Source organism: Aspergillus viridinutans (assembly GCF_018404265.1).
Source record: "Aspergillus viridinutans IFM 47045 DNA, scaffold_1, whole genome shotgun sequence".
NCBI lineage: Eukaryota > Fungi > Ascomycota > Eurotiomycetes > Eurotiales > Aspergillaceae > Aspergillus > Aspergillus viridinutans.
The window spans coordinates 4,728,210-4,743,314 of record NW_025091217.1 but is presented as its reverse complement, the minus strand read 5'-3'; the positions used below and the strand labels follow the sequence as shown (position 1 = coordinate 4,743,314).

The 15,105-nt window shown below is 50.9% G+C and overlaps 7 protein-coding genes across 7 annotated transcripts; 3 read left to right on the top strand and 4 right to left on the bottom strand.

Moving 5' to 3' along the window:
- Positions 1–386: 386 nt before the first annotated feature.
- Aspvir_001352 (uncharacterized protein) lies at positions 387–2,111 on the top strand (the record flags this gene model as incomplete). Its single annotated transcript, XM_043266474.1, has 1 exon — positions 387–2,111. The coding sequence occupies one exon, from the start codon at positions 387–389 to the stop codon at positions 2,109–2,111; it is 1,725 nt and encodes a 574-aa protein (XP_043122409.1).
- Positions 2,112–2,702: 591 nt separating this feature from the next.
- Aspvir_001351 (60S ribosomal protein uL14) lies at positions 2,703–3,818 on the bottom strand (the record flags this gene model as incomplete). The annotated part of the gene is made up of 5 exons (XM_043266473.1): positions 2,703–2,735; positions 2,805–2,882; positions 3,021–3,267; positions 3,484–3,534; positions 3,805–3,818. The coding sequence occupies 5 exons, from the start codon at positions 3,816–3,818 to the stop codon at positions 2,703–2,705; spliced, it is 423 nt and encodes a 140-aa protein (XP_043122408.1).
- Positions 3,819–4,545: 727 nt separating this feature from the next.
- On the bottom strand, positions 4,546–6,794 carry rpdA (histone deacetylase RPD3; the record flags this gene model as incomplete). The annotated part of the gene is made up of 4 exons (XM_043266472.1): positions 4,546–5,580; positions 5,639–6,180; positions 6,243–6,543; positions 6,606–6,794. The coding sequence occupies 4 exons, from the start codon at positions 6,792–6,794 to the stop codon at positions 4,546–4,548; spliced, it is 2,067 nt and encodes a 688-aa protein (XP_043122407.1).
- Positions 6,795–7,476: 682 nt separating this feature from the next.
- On the top strand, positions 7,477–8,756 carry Aspvir_001349 (proteasome regulatory particle lid subunit RPN11; the record flags this gene model as incomplete). The annotated part of the gene is made up of 4 exons (XM_043266471.1): positions 7,477–7,545; positions 7,701–7,954; positions 8,018–8,553; positions 8,608–8,756. The coding sequence occupies 4 exons, from the start codon at positions 7,477–7,479 to the stop codon at positions 8,754–8,756; spliced, it is 1,008 nt and encodes a 335-aa protein (XP_043122406.1).
- A 320-nt stretch (positions 8,757–9,076) lies between these two features.
- On the bottom strand, positions 9,077–9,922 carry Aspvir_001348 (uncharacterized protein; the record flags this gene model as incomplete). The annotated part of the gene is made up of 1 exon (XM_043266470.1): positions 9,077–9,922. One exon carries the CDS (start codon positions 9,920–9,922, stop codon positions 9,077–9,079), a length of 846 nt encoding a protein of 281 aa, XP_043122405.1.
- Positions 9,923–10,591: 669 nt separating this feature from the next.
- On the top strand, positions 10,592–12,269 carry Aspvir_001347 (protein translocase subunit TIM50; the record flags this gene model as incomplete). The annotated part of the gene is made up of 3 exons (XM_043266469.1): positions 10,592–10,855; positions 10,915–11,619; positions 11,685–12,269. The coding sequence occupies 3 exons, from the start codon at positions 10,592–10,594 to the stop codon at positions 12,267–12,269; spliced, it is 1,554 nt and encodes a 517-aa protein (XP_043122404.1).
- Positions 12,270–12,684: 415 nt separating this feature from the next.
- Positions 12,685–15,025, bottom strand: Aspvir_001346 (putative C6 transcription factor; the record flags this gene model as incomplete). The annotated part of the gene is made up of 5 exons (XM_043266468.1): positions 12,685–13,121; positions 13,195–13,330; positions 13,395–13,779; positions 13,834–14,271; positions 14,331–15,025. The coding sequence occupies 5 exons, from the start codon at positions 15,023–15,025 to the stop codon at positions 12,685–12,687; spliced, it is 2,091 nt and encodes a 696-aa protein (XP_043122403.1).
- Positions 15,026–15,105: the final 80 nt, after the last annotated feature.

Sequence of the window (15,105 nt, the reverse complement as noted above, 5' to 3'; positions counted from 1 at the left end):
AACATGATGAAAAACCGGAATGATATCTTTTCAATTCTTTTCTATTTGTATACCTTTGATGAAACCATTAATGTTCTTTTTTAATAAAAATAATCTTCTTATCTTAATGGCAAAGCGCGATGCGTATAGACCTTTGAATGATTCTGTCATGGTGACTCGGTTCATTTTCATTCGCTGTGGTAATAATCTGTTTAAAACTACACGGACTGTCTTCCATCTCCAACCACGTCGGATCCCCTTAACCCATTTTGTCTTCACCTCCCCGTTTCTTGGTCGCGCCGACTTTTGAAAATCGATTATTTGCATGCTTTATGATCTCATGACTTTATAGCCCTTACAAATCAAATATCCACGCCAATGCGCGGTCATCTCCCAGTCGTGTCCCCATGTCCCTCCTCCGCCTTCTCCTATCCCGTGCCCTCGTCGTGCTCGTTCCACTCGCAATAACGTCCAGTCTCTACCTCTACCTCTATCCGATCTTCCAGGGTTGTGCATTTCCACTTCCAGTCAACAAGAATGAGCGCCCACCTGATTCGTTCAGTCCCGCGCATAGCCCACTGTTCCACACCTTTTCACACCACATCGGACAGCAGGGCGCGAGCGAGCCAGCGGTCTTCAGGCTGCTAGTTCTCGCAGACCCCCAACTAGAAGGTGATAGCTCTCTCCCTAGTCCAGACGAAGAGCTCCCCGCCCGGATCAAGCAGCACTGGACTGCAATCAGGTCATCTGTAACGGAGTCCGGGTCGCCCTTCCACCGCGATGTCCTTGGCAATGTAACTGCTGCGCTGCGCACACTCGCACGCGAAGACGTTCCACGCTCAATTCTGGCCGCGAGAAAACGACTTGATTTACTCGGGAACGATTTCTACCTCGCGCATATATACCGTACGCTGCATTGGTGGACACGTCCTACGCATGTCACGGTGCTGGGGGATCTGATTGGAAGCCAGTGGATCACCGATGAGGAGTTTGAGCGAAGGGCAGACAGGTACTGGAATCGGGTGTTCGGAGGGGGTGAGCGGGTCGGCGACGAGATTACGGTTACTGGGTCGGCGGGGTATGGAGCGGGCTCTGGGGATGTGTCTGAGTTGGAGCAGCTGAATACGACGGACTCGGCTTGGAGTCGGAGGGTCATCAACATTGCTGGGAACCATGATATTGGGTATGCGGGAGACGCCAGCGAGGCGCGGATTGAGCGATTCGAGCGCATGTTTGGGCGCGCGAACTGGGATGTTCGCTTTCAGCATACCTGCGAGAACCAAACTGGCGATGTAGCAAACGCTGCTGTCACGCCTACACTGCACCTGATCAACCTCAACACGCTGACCCTGGACGGGCCAGCGCTATCCGAACAAGTCCAGTCGAACAGCTACGCCTTCATCAACGATCTGATCACCCATCGCACGTACCCTGTCGAAGATCGGACAACCTTCACGCTTCTCCTAACCCATCTGCCCCTACATAAGAAGGAGGGCATCTGCACCGACGGACCATTCTTTACCTACCACGAGTCCGACGACGAAGACGGGCCAGATGGTGTCCCCCGCTTCAAAGCGGGAGGACTACGGGAGCAGAACCATCTGAGCGAGCAGCTCAGCGCCACCGGCGTCCTCCAAGGGATCTATGGCATGAGCGGTGACAAAGGTGTTCCAGGAGGAGGCTGGGGCCGCAATGGGCTCATCCTCAACGGCCACGACCACACCGGATGTGACGTCGTCCACTTCGTGAACCGGTCGATCACTACAGACACGGGGGACGATACAACCCAGCAAACGTGGAAGTGGGACGCAAAACGCTATAGTGCAGTCCAGGAGGATAGATCGGATACGCCCTCCATTCGCGAGGTCACCCTCCGAGCCATGATGGGCGACTACGGCGGCAACGCAGGCCTCCTCTCCGTCTGGTTTGATGCCAGCCCGGCCGTGAACGAATGGAAGTATGAGATCACCATGTGCAAGGCCGGAGTCCAGCATATCTGGTGGGCGATCCATGTACTCAACATCGTGACCATCTTGCTTCTTTTGCTATATACTCTTTTGCCTAGATCCATTGGACTGAAGCGACAGACAGCAAAGTCTGTAGCTGCGAAAGGTCCGCAGGTCAAGTCATAGACCGATCTCGGATATTTTGAAGGTTTAGCATCAGCAGCGAGCGACTTGCTTTTCCATTTTCCTCGAGTTGGACTTCTTTGTACCATACTGATCTTGTGTTTATATACCATTGGCCTGTTTCTCTTCGCGATTTCTTGAAACATGTATATAGTTTTGGTTACGTCTACATTTAAGACTACTGGTCTGTAGTGTGTCGGTTCTAGAAATAGACTTGTTCGAAACACCCCAGAGGAAGGAGTTGTATGAGGATAGAGACCAGCAGTGCCTCAATTCCATTGCTCATATAAAGCCGGCCGCATCGGATCTCTCGTAGTTATCTCGGTCATTGGTAGACGCATACTGGGAAGATATAAAGAAGAGAAACGATTTTGAACATTTTTTGTATTTCCGAATCGCCAGTAGAAGAAACAATAGAGAGACACGTCATTTAGGAAAGAGATGGGCGGCTTTAGATGAGGTCGGACCCGTTCATGCAGATTCGTGGCTTTGTGTCATGTGTACCGAAAAAAAAGATGATTTCATTCCCTGGTATCGCTGCTTCTATCTCTCCCTGACTTCCTAATGTCACGACGCCTTTTTGTATTGATTCTTTTACATAACGACACCAGAGTTGGAAGCAATACGCTATTTGACCCAAGGATTAGTTACTCATGCTTTAACCGGAGCATGCGTCGAAAATAATAGGGAACTTACAGGCCAGAGCTCAGCAGCCTCCTTACCGACGGGGCCGGTGATGGCGGATCCCTTCATCTCACCCTTGGCGTTGACGATCTGCAATAGAATGAGGTGATTAGCTTTCATTCTTGAATCTGTCGTAGCTGATAGCGATGGCCTCGTTTATATCTCGGAATCACGGGTACAAACCGCAACCGCCGCTCCAGAAAAAGAATAAAAAGAGGGTGTACTCACCACACCAGCGTTGTCCTCGAAGTACAGGTAGATACCGTCGGGTCTTCTCCAGGGCTTGCTCTGACGGACGACAACGGCGGGCATGACCTTCTTACGGAGCTCGGGCTTTCCCTTCTTGACGGTGGCCATGACCATGTCACCGACACCGGCAGCGGGGAGACGGTTCAGGCGGGCACCGATTCCCTTGACCGAGATGATGTACAGGTTACGGGCACCGGAGTTGTCGCAGCAGTTCATCACGGCACCGCTATATCACCAAATAACACGTTAGTCTATGATTCGTCATTTCTGATGAGTCGAACACATTTGACGGGGAGAGTTGATTTGGTGGTTGACTGAGATGTAGGTGGGCATTTTCGTGATGATGAATGGCGGATTGTGTAGGCTCGAAGGAGACAGTGTGACACAGGGTCGCTTCGACAATTGTGTTCGACTCGGTAGAGTAGGAATTGCAATAACGTACCAAGGCAGACCGAGGGTCATCTTGAGCTTGTTGCCGGAGGCGGCACCACGACTGTTCAAAATTCAATCATCAGCATTTCATTCCTTAAATATCTGGCCCATCCTGAAAATCCCAATATCCCGTGGATCCCAGCGCGATTCCTCTCAAAACTGCCGCTCCAAAATAACCCTTCGCAGATTCTTCAGTTCCTCCTCTTATTTCAACAATAATCCACCTCACGCTTCTTGATCTCCAGCCATCAAAGAACCGTCCACCACCTGTGCGCTCGTTTTCGACCGCGCAGCGCTCCGCAAAACCCGGAAAAGAAGCATTGTGACTCACCCTCTCTTAGACATCTTGGCTAGGTATCACGTAGTCGGTGTCGGATACGGGGAAAAGGGCGAAAGGGCGACGAAGGTCGAAAGGGATCTGGACGACGTCGAGGGTTTGCACGGCGGTTCGGGTTTCGAATTGCTCTCGCTTAGTGTGCGTGGTGTGTAAAATCTTGGCGCTTGGTCACCATTGGCTCTTCTGCCCCGCCTTGGAGCACAGAGCTTGCCCTAATGCTAAGCTTTAATAGGACTAGTCTGTGATTACTTAACCATACCCCTAGTGAAGGATGGTTAACCAGTTGCCTGCTTACCTTTGGCGGGGGTGCGAGTGCTCAGTTGTATCCGCTCAATCATACCAAAAAGTCCGTAGCTGCTATTGCTGCTCGATACTGAAATCAAAGACAATTGTTATCATGTCTTTCTTATAATATTAGATCATTGATAGAGCATAAATGATCTATGCAGATCCTGGATTATCAGAGTCAACACCAAACGCAGGTAGTATACAGGAGAGATTGGTTGATGAAAGGTAACATGCTAGCGAAGAGTGAATAAAAACAATGTCATATTGGACCATATCTTGCTCGAGAAAAGAAGGCAAAAGCTAGCACCAGGATGTAAAGAAAATAAAAAAGGCCACCTCATAGAACACATGCAATGATTTCGAGAGCCCGAAACACCATACTACCATTGCCCTGTTACGCCAGAAACTTCCAGTGGATGGACGCCTTCACAGACAGAGAGCAGAACATCAATCCCCGCCTTTCTCAGCCTCCTCAGGTTGCTGTTTTGAGCTTACTTCTGTCGGTTGGCTGCCTGCCTTGTTTTCACTGGCATCCTCAGAAGTCTCCTGCTCGGTTTTCAAAGCCTGTTGATCGATAGGGGCCTCAGGAGTCTTCTCCTTGGCCTTGACCTCAACCGGTTCCGTTGTATCATTCGTTTCTGGCTTGTCCGAGACATCCTTCTCGCCCGGAATAGGCGAAGCCTTGATGGGAGATGAAGGTTCTGGGGCTGCCTTTTCTGGAGCCGGTGTCTCTGGATTCTTCTCCTCTTCCTGCCCCTCAACTGACGACGCTGGTTTGTCCGACTGCTCAGTTTCGGGGACAGGCGCACCTGCGTCTTCCATCGTAGTGTCCTCATCCTGCGGCTTCGGGGATTGTTGGCGGGAGACAGCAGCGGAAGTGGCAACCCCCTCTGGTCCATCAACAGCCATCTCAGAAGGCTCTGCAGCCGCTTTTTCGTCTCTCCTAGAAGTCGATCCGGCGGCGGAAGGCGAGGGTGGAACATCAGACTCGGGTAGAGGTGCTTCGGCCATTTTCATGTCGGCAGTGGTGTCCATCTCGTCATCCGGGACCGACGAGGCTTCTTGAGGAGTGGCAACCCCGCTATCAAGCCCGGAGTCCAGGTCGACATTCCGATAATTGATCTGGTTTCTGCGCTTCAGCGATTGAGGCTTGCGAAGAACTCCGTTCGCCGCATTCTCTTCCTCGTCTTCACTATCGCTGAGTTCACCGGGCTTCTCGATATACTGATCGAATCGTCGTCTCGTGAAGCGCTTGTCCTTGTTTTCGTCTTCGTCGAGATCATCGAGGATTGCGTCTGCCTCATCGTCCATGCCTTCAACAAGAGGGTCGCGAGGTACGTCAGTCATCTGCACAGAGGGTGCAAAAGCCGTCCGCTTGAGATTCTCCACCACTTGAGCTCGGATTTTGTCGAGATAATCCTTCGTGTTGGCATTGTCCATATTCGATGGACGCACATCCAGTTCGTAGTCCGGTGCAAAGTACTAAGGTACCAGGTTAGCAATCTGCCCGCATTCAACATTCCATCCAGTATGGGCTCACCTCGTAATAGTCATTGTAAGGAAGCTCAGGACCTAGACTGTCCCCTAGCAGAATCCCAGTCTCAAACGCCCACGTTCGCGCAACATTGCGCATTGTGTAACCACCGCCACCAAGAATCATGGTCGGTAAATTGAAGCTCTTGACGAAGTTCACACAATTTGCGTGGCCTCTCATGCTCAGATTGAAACAACCTAGACGATCACCCGAAAGACTGTCACCACCACATTGAAGGACGACAGCTTCTGGGCGGTACCATTCCATGACACTTCGGATAACGGGCTCAAAAATACTCTTGTACGAAATGTCGTCGATGCCATCACGAAGTGGAAAATTGACAGCGTAGTGCTTGCCCTGTCCCACTCCAATATCACGAAGCTCGCCGGTCCCCGGGAAGTATTCTCCGTACTTGTGGAATGAGACTGTCATGACGCGGTCAGTTGTGTAGAACGCTTCCTCGACACCGTCGCCGTGGTGGACATCGATATCGACGTAAAGGACTCTTTGCTTGAATCGTAACAGCTCGAGGATACCAAGAACGATATCTGTAAAAAGTCAGAAGATGTCGTTGGATAATGACAATCGCCGCACAGGAAGATAAACTTACCATTCACATAGCAGAAACCACTTGCTTCGCTCTTCTTTGCGTGATGGAGACCTCCAGCCCAGTTCACAGCGATGTCGCATTTGTTGCGGTTGAGGCGCGCCGCACCCTCCATACTGCCTCCAGCGCTAATACCGCAGAATTCAAACAGCCCGTCGAAGACCGGACAGTCATCCCCAACATTATACCTGCCTTGTTCTTTGGAAAACTGGTCCATGTTGTCTGGCGTAACTTTTGAAAGGAAGTCGATATATTCGTCGGTGTGAAATTGTGTCATTTCATACTTTGAGGCTGGTTTCGCACGCTGCGCCAATTACCCATTAGTATTCCGCTTGAATCCAGCCTTCAAAGTCCGTTTACACTCACGTAGATCTCCATCTTCTTGTAGAGGCCATAGTTCATAACCAGGCTATGTGTCATCCTGATACGGTGCGGCTTCATGGGATGCCCTGAAACATAGGCGTAGTTACCTACGTCCGAGTCGTAGAAGTACGCAACCTTCTTGCCGCGATCACCGGAGCCATTGAGATCCAGGTCAATCGGAGGAGCAGCCATTGTAAATGAGACTGTGCATAAATGCACAGGTATTCTTCACTCAGGACCGCGTATAAATATGTGAGATAAGTCGCGAGACGGCGAAGTGGTATGGCTCGGATCGATTATAGAAGTGCTCAAGATGGGGTGATGATAAAGCAAGAGGACTACGCCAAAGGTTTGAAGAATTCTTTAGAGTTAGATGATCTCTGATGAAAAAGTTGCACCAGCCCTGATGCGAGAAGACAGAACAATATCAAAGATTATGGTGCTGTAATGAATTTCCGTCCTGTCGGCTGGGGAAATTATAAGTGATGGAGGAAGCGAAGGGGAGGCCGAGCAAAGGCCGCAGAGGCCAGAGGGGGAGGCCGAGACTAGACGGAAGAGCTGCTCACCGCCTCCGTCAGGCTCGCTGGTTCTTGAGCTTGGTCACGCCCAGCTAAGGATATTGCTTAGATTCTCCGGACCATCACCACTCAACCAACTGGCTCATTCTATTTCTACAGTCATCCTTTTCTCCATCTAATCTCACCTCCCTCAACCGGGCTACCCAACATCTCATTCCATTGACTGATATCCATTTCGACCTCCACGCAACAGAAAACCTGCCCGTGTGTCGCCGACCGACTGTCGCGCCGTCATTGCTTCATAGAGGAAGCTATTCTGCATTCTCTCCCAGTCTTTCAGAGTCTCTTGAGTCACCATGGATCGACTCAATCGGATGCTTCAGGCCGCCCAGGGCATGGGTATGGGAAGCGCAGCTCCAGGTGGTGTAAGTCGGCCCTTTGCGTCATTCACACTTTGCATCTGTTGCTTGTGGCCGTCTATTCAAGGTCTTCTGCAAAGGCCTCTGTCACCGTTGAATATAGATTATTTATGGGATCAAGTCACTGAGAACTATGATGGCTGATACTATACTTCTTATAGGACACCCCGAACCTGATCGATAACTCCGAGACTGTACACATTTCATCACTAGCTTTGTTGAAGATGTTAAGACATGGTCGGGCAGGTGTGCCTATGGAAGTGATGGGCCTGATGCTGGGGGAATTCGTCGATGAATACACAGTTCGTGTTGTTGATGTTTTTGCCATGCCCCAGAGCGGTACTGGTGTCAGTGTGGAGGCCGTGGACCCCGTTTTTCAGACCAAGATGATGGAGATGCTTCGGCAAACTGGACGGTAGGTCTCGGCAGGATGGAGCAAGTTTGAAAGTTGCACCGCTGATAGATCTTCGAAACACAGGCCAGAAACCGTCGTTGGATGGTACCACTCCCATCCTGGTTTTGGCTGCTGGCTTTCGTCCGTGGACATCAACACTCAGCAGTCATTCGAACAGCTCACTCCCCGAGCAGTCGCAGTTGTGGTTGATCCGATTCAATCCGTTAAGGGAAAGGTTGTCATCGATGCTTTCCGACTAATCCAGCCTCAGACCGTCGTCATGGGCCAGGAGCCCCGGCAAACCACATCCAACTTGGGTCACCTGAACAAGCCATCAATCCAGGCGCTCATCCACGGATTGAACAGACACTACTACAGCATCGCTATCAACTATCGCAAGACGGGACTGGAGGAGAACATGCTGATGAACTTGCACAAGCACGTGTGGACAGAGGCATTGCAGATGAACGACTTCCATGAGGAAGGCCAGCACAACGTGGAGCGGATGAAGCAGCTAGTGAGCCTTGCTGAAGGTTACGAGAAGCGGGTCAAGGAGGAGACAGAGCTCACCAAGGAGCAACTCAAGACACGATATGTTGGAAAGGTTGACCCCAAGAAGCGTGAGTCCTACACCTGTCTTTCCTTGATTTGCTTGTTATTGACCATCTTTACAGACATTGAAGATGTGAGCCAGCAACTGATCGAAGACAACATCGTTGCGGTATCGCGGCAGATGATTGACAAGGAGGCTTCGGTGGCGCGTTTGTCCAGCGGAAAGGGAGCTCAAGAGGGGACGGGCATGGATGTGGACGAGGAACTATAGATACGCTCTGGAGGAAGATGAGGAATGCCAACCGATCTTTTTCCCTATGTTCTGGAGCTCTATGCTTGACTTCTATGGACCGAAGAGATGGGATTACAAATAGATAACTGATGCTTGATATAGTATGAATGGTTGAGCCAATGCGCTGAAACAATAATGTGTAATAATACAACCCCGAACGCCATGCTAGTGATTCAGTCTTTTAGGACTGCACAACGGCCACGGGCTCTGTCCGACGAACCACACGAACGTGTTATATGCCTCAATCTATTGGTCATATAGCGTATCGATCTGACCTTAGCCAGACGTTGAGTCACTATTTACTGCACTGAATTCTGGCAGTCGGCTTCTTCAAATTCCACTTGATTCGGTTTTTGTTCACCCTCACTATCCCAGTCGGACCATCCTCGCTCGGGTCCCCAGAGAATCTTTTTCTGAGCTGCCCTCGCCTCATGTAGCAGGCGCTTCATTAGGCTTCCACTTTTGGAAACCGATGGATAACCATCAAATTCCACTTGAACCACATGGGGTAATCGCTCCAGAACCTGCTTGAGGATCTTGCCCGCAAAATCGGTGTAGAAGCCTGGGGATATGCGAAAGCCTTCGAAAACAGGATGCGATGGGTCGCACTCAATAAACACCTTCAACGTTCGAACGCACACCATCTTTTCTAACCCCAAACGATTGTTCACCACCCACCCGCGAGGTGGCGAGGTCCAACTGGAGCCCAGAATCAGCTCGATCGTCCTCACGGACGCCTTGTGTCTTGCTGGCAAAGCTCTAACAATTGGCGTTCGGCACCAATCCTGGATTGGGAACACGCGGAAAGTCAGCGCAGAGTAGAAATAATCCGTAGCCTCATCGTGGATACGCCTGCACACGAGGAACAGGGCGACACGGACTCGAAAGGGGGCGATGGGAGGATTCTTTGCTGAGGCGCCTACACTTCCGTTGGCTCGCCGCGGCTTCAAACGATAAGGTGTGAATAAGACAAGGTCATATATGCGCAGACGAATTTCGGAAGGAAGATCGAGGAAGCGAAAGGGCGTCGGAGGAATGGAGTGCTCCTCAAGGATGTCATCGTCCTCTTGATGCTCACTTATGTCGGGTTCCGGTGGCGGGCCCTCGATCTTTACCTTCTCGAAAGCATCTGAGAGGGAATCCATGTTGGCTGATAATGGACGCCCGGGGCTAGGTACAAATACGGTGTGGATATTTAAGGGAAGGAGTGTGAACTTTGATCAAATTCTGCGTTCATGCCATTTTTGTACTTAACTGAGGATTAGTGACTTGTTAAGGAACAAGAGCTCCTGAAGGGAGTATACATCAGCGGCCAGATATATCTTGCGAGGAAAGAAAAATTTGTATCCCACGAACGGGGCTGCAGCTTCACTGGAAACCTTTGCTGCGGCTCTTGGGAGTGGGATAGAAGAGAATCTTCAGTCTCCCCAGCTAATACAACCCGGCATGCATGATATGAGAGCTTGATGGGTCAAATTAATCTGGGTTGAATCAACTTTCAAAACTGAGGAAGAAAAGGAGAAGAGAAGAAGGACGAAAGCTGGCGGAAGATGGCGGGTTTTAATACCGGTGGTAAGGGTTGCGTTGATGGATTCTGCCGCCCGCCGTATGCGAGCGCTTCCAACTTTTCTGAAGCTCTTCTGGAACGAGACTACTTCTAATCATATGCCAATTATCAGGACAGACAACTTTTCCATCTGATCAGCTAGTTGTCTGTCTTTATTAGTTCTATCTAAATTCTTCCCAAGCGGAGCATGAGTGCGCTGCCTTCTCTTTTCTCATACTATTAGGTGCTCCGTCTTCTCATCGTCATTATGCTTAGCCGTGCTGTACTACCTTTAACGAGGTCCAGCGTCCTTACTTCCAGTATCCGCGTATCAGCTGTCTCAGTTCCGAAATCGCGATGGTACGCAAAGAGCACTAAGCCCAAGGCTCCTTATAAGCTGCCAGAATCCGTCAAGCCTTCGCAGTCCGAACAGCCCTCGTCTACTCCCAAACCAGAATACTCGGCGGAACAAACAGAGTTCGATACAAAGGCGGATCCAGCGGGGAACGCTGCGCCGGATGCTCCTGAAGCTGTAAGCGTTCGATTCTCTGAAGTGTTCCAGACTCTATCTAATTCTTGAATCCTCTGCAGAGCGAAACTAAGCCTCAACAACCGCTTCCTGACCTCACCCAGGGTATCCCGTCCACTCTTGCCGCAGAACTAGAAGGTCGTACGAAAAAATCTGGTCAGACTTCATTGAATCTCACAGAGGACCCTTCGCGTTCCGAAGATTATACCGATGATGGCCGAGGTGATATTCCCAAGGATGGCTACGTCTCCTCGCTCGATCGCCGCAGGGCTCGTATGGCCAACTTAATGTACGCCTTTTTCCTCTTAGCCGGCGCTGGAGGAGTGGCTTACTTGGGACGGAACTGGGAGACTGAAGAAGAAGCGAAGGCGCATCCCGACATTCCATCCGGCTGGAGCTTCTCGTTATGGTATAACCGCATGAAGGCTCGTTTGAGCGATCTCACCAGCTACTACAAGGATCCCGCTTTCCCGAAACTGCTCCCTGATGAGGACCCTAATATGCGCCAACCTTACACACTTGTTCTCAGTCTGGAGGATCTGCTTGTGCATAGTGAGTGGAGCCGTGAACACGGATGGCGTGTTGCCAAGCGGCCAGGTGTCGACTACTTCCTTCGTTACTTGAACCAGTACTACGAGCTTGTTCTCTTTACTAGTGTCCCCAGTATGATGGCGGACCAGGTTCTTCGGAAGCTCGACCCCTACCGTATCATCCGTTGGCCACTGTTCAGAGAAGCTACCAGGTATAAGGATGGTGAATACATCAAGGTAGGCCAGGATAGCTCAGACCCAGCCTTTGAGCAGGACACAGTCATTGACCAAGATACCTATAGGACCTGTCATACCTGAACCGCGATCTATCCAAGGTGATCCTGATTGATACCAAGGAGGAGCATGCGCGCCTCCAGCCGGAGAATGCCATCATTCTTGACAAGTGGCTTGGTGACCCCAAGGACAAGAACCTTGTTGCATTGATTCCCTTCCTTGAATACATTGCCGGTATGGGTATCGAAGATGTGCGCCCTGTATTGAAATCATTTGAGGGTGCTTCCATCCCTGTTGAATTCGCCAAGCGCGAGAAGATCATGCGTGAGCGGTTCGAAAAGGAAATGGAGGAAGAGCGAAAGAGACGGCCCAAGCGTGGAGTCGGCAGCCTGGCATCTGCTCTGGGCTTGAAGTCTACTCGCACGCTGGACGGCGAACAGAGCCCATCTGAGGGCCTTGCTCAAGGTAAGATGCTCTGGGACCAGATTCGTGAACGAGGCCAGAAGAATTACGAGATGATTGAGAAGGAGATCCGTGAGAATGGAGAGAAGTGGCTCGCGGAAATGGCCGCTGAAGAGGAGAAGGCTCGTCAGGAACAGATGAAGATGATGAAGGGTTCCTTCACCAGCATGTTTGGTGCTGGTAAGCAGTAAAGGGACGTCTGCGGCTGTAATGCTTGACGACTTGTGGCAAACCCATTCTCTCCTTCATATTCTATAATGTATATCTGTGGTTCTCCTCATCTGGGTGAGGGGTTCATCTCTAGATGGTTCTTTGGGCTCCTGAGCATCATGGGGGTATTTGTAAAATAGCGCATTGCTTGGTTCTTGTTGTGTATAAATTGGAAAATTCTTTTAATGCCAAGGTATCTAACCTCACTCAACTCTGTAAAGGAGGGAGGAGGAGCAAATAGTAGGTATCTTCCTGGCTTTTAATCACTAGGTAATGCTACCTAAGTACAAGCCCAACGATCTCACAAGAGTCTTTCATTCGGGTATAATTTCAAAAACAGAGAGAAAACCACCCACCCCTTTTCACTTCAGCCTAATTACACTATGCATGTATGTACTACGTGAGATTGACGTCTTGAAAGACAGATACATCCCATATCCCCGTCATGTCAAAGGGGAACCCGTCCATGGTCCCGAATGTCCCCGAGATAGACATCATATCGTCCACGATGTCGTTGTTGGTTTGCGTTTCAGGGAGCGAGACAGGGAGCGAGATGGTAGCTGGATTCACGATACGATTGTCGTATTGACCGGTCGACGGGTTGAGGGTCGGGTCTGCGGCGCCTCCGTTGGCGGCGAGTCGGTTGAGGATGCGTTCGCAGTGATCGAGGCACATGTCGGCGACATCCCAGTCTTCTTCTTCTCTGACGCGGCGCAGGATACTCCGGAAAGTTTCGACGTTTGCGAGACACGAGCGGGCTACTTCGCTGTCTGTTGTTTCTAGGGCGCAGCGGACGAGGAGGGTGGCGGTTGATGTGAGGTGGAATGCGCTGTCTAATGGGGGGGTTAGAATAGAACGACGGATCAAAATCTGGGTGGGTGAGAAAATCTAATAAGGTGGACGGACATGGTAACCAGAATTCCTGAAAGTTTTGCTTGCGCAGAGACGAGATGAATCGCACAATCTCCTCAGCTGATTTTCGACACTCGGTCTGGAAGTATCGACGGGCTTCTGGGTTGTCTGTCTCGGCATTATTCACCTCCTGCATTGGTTTATTAGAGCACGACTCCGGGAGCAAGCATGATATGCGGTTCACAACGACGTACCTTGAGCTCGACTCTGCTCACCAGCATCTTAACTGCCAGGAAGGACAACTGCAGGCTACTGATTCCTGACACGCGAGACTCTGAGCTATGGTGCACCGGTGTTCTGAGCCAGTCAGGAAGAGAGTCTTCCCACATGTCGAGGTCAGTCCGAATTTGTCGCAACTTTTTAGTCGTCTCGCGTGGTAGGCTATGCTGCAGACCGTAAACAAGCGGCAGCAAGTCTCCCAGAATCTCCGTCAAACGGCAAAGGCAGATGTGACAATGGGCTGCCCTCACTCGTTCCGTGGTCCGGCACGTTGGTGGCACCAACACGTCGATGGTGGGAAGAGGAACGTCGTATTGATTCTTGGCTATTTGAGGAGGAACTCCATGCCCAAAGCTTCCCCTTGATGGAGGTTAGTATCTACGTCGATTAAAGGATAGACGGGGCAGAGCTTACCAACGGTCATGGATGACAACGCCCCACCATAAACGAATACGATTGTTCTTCTCCTGGGGGGACAGCTTCCAGTTGCTAGGGTCCCGGTTGAGGCCCAAGCAATGAGCTAGTGCGACAAGTCGACCGCAACTGATGGCGTTACCCGTCATCGAAAATATCGGCCGTCCGGTCAAATCTACGAGAGCAGCGCTGATTGTTGATAGGCCAGGGGCAGAGAATTCCTCGTGGAGGGCCGCTACCGTCATGTTCACGGCATACCGAACATCGGGTTTCGGATGGCATGCGAGCTTAGGCGTGTGCTTCCAGTAGACCAATGACATGGAGTACACTTGACAGAGAAGCGACGCCGGTGGTTCGCCTGGTGAGTCCGATATATATGCTTCCCAGAAGCTTTCTCCATCAAAAATGGGGAAAGCTATATTGAACCTATCGATAAAACTGGAGATATATGTTAGGTGATTGGAAACCACGACACATAACTTAGAAGAGAAACATACAGCCTGACTAGATCATGTTTGAAAGGTCCGAGGATCTGTTCGAGGATTTCCTTCTGGTTTTCGCCGGGGGGAACACCGACCCGCATACCCTGTCTCCGCCTGGAGACGGTGGTGTAGAGGATCGGTTTGCGCGGATCACTCGAGTAGACGTTGTACGGGTGACTCTTTGGCTCGACAGACTTGCTGGAACGCTCTTCCGGGGGCATGAATTTTTCAATCACCTGCGCATCATCGGCCACCACGGGTCCGACAATGAAGACGGATTCATTGTGGGGATCTTCTGTCCCATTGCGTCTGCGATCGGTTCCGCGACTATCAGAATAGGCACGCGGCCGACTGAAACTCTCACGCCTTCGGGATGGATTAGGAGAGGAGATAGTAGTATCGGGAGTACGTTTGCGTTTCTGTCCCGTACTCAAGCTCTCACTGACCTGGTCGACAGACCATCGTTTAGAGTCAGAGCCATTGGAGACCGACGCGTCCGGAAGGGGTTCCTCCTGATAATGACAGTCGGCACCTTGAACCCGACAGAGTAGGCATGATTGGCCGGGAATATCTACAGTGCATCGGGATTTGCGCTTTCTGCAGAGATCGCATGCCCTGACTTTGTGCGATCTGTATGGTCTGGCCCCGGCGTTGAAACTGGGGGAAGCATGTTTCTGCGTTGAGCTATTCTGGGTAGTCGCAGGAGGCATGACGAGTCACCAAAAGGATATCGGTGCAGCGCAAGACAGGGACTATATGTCATCAACTGTGAAGCGCACCAATTGAGGGT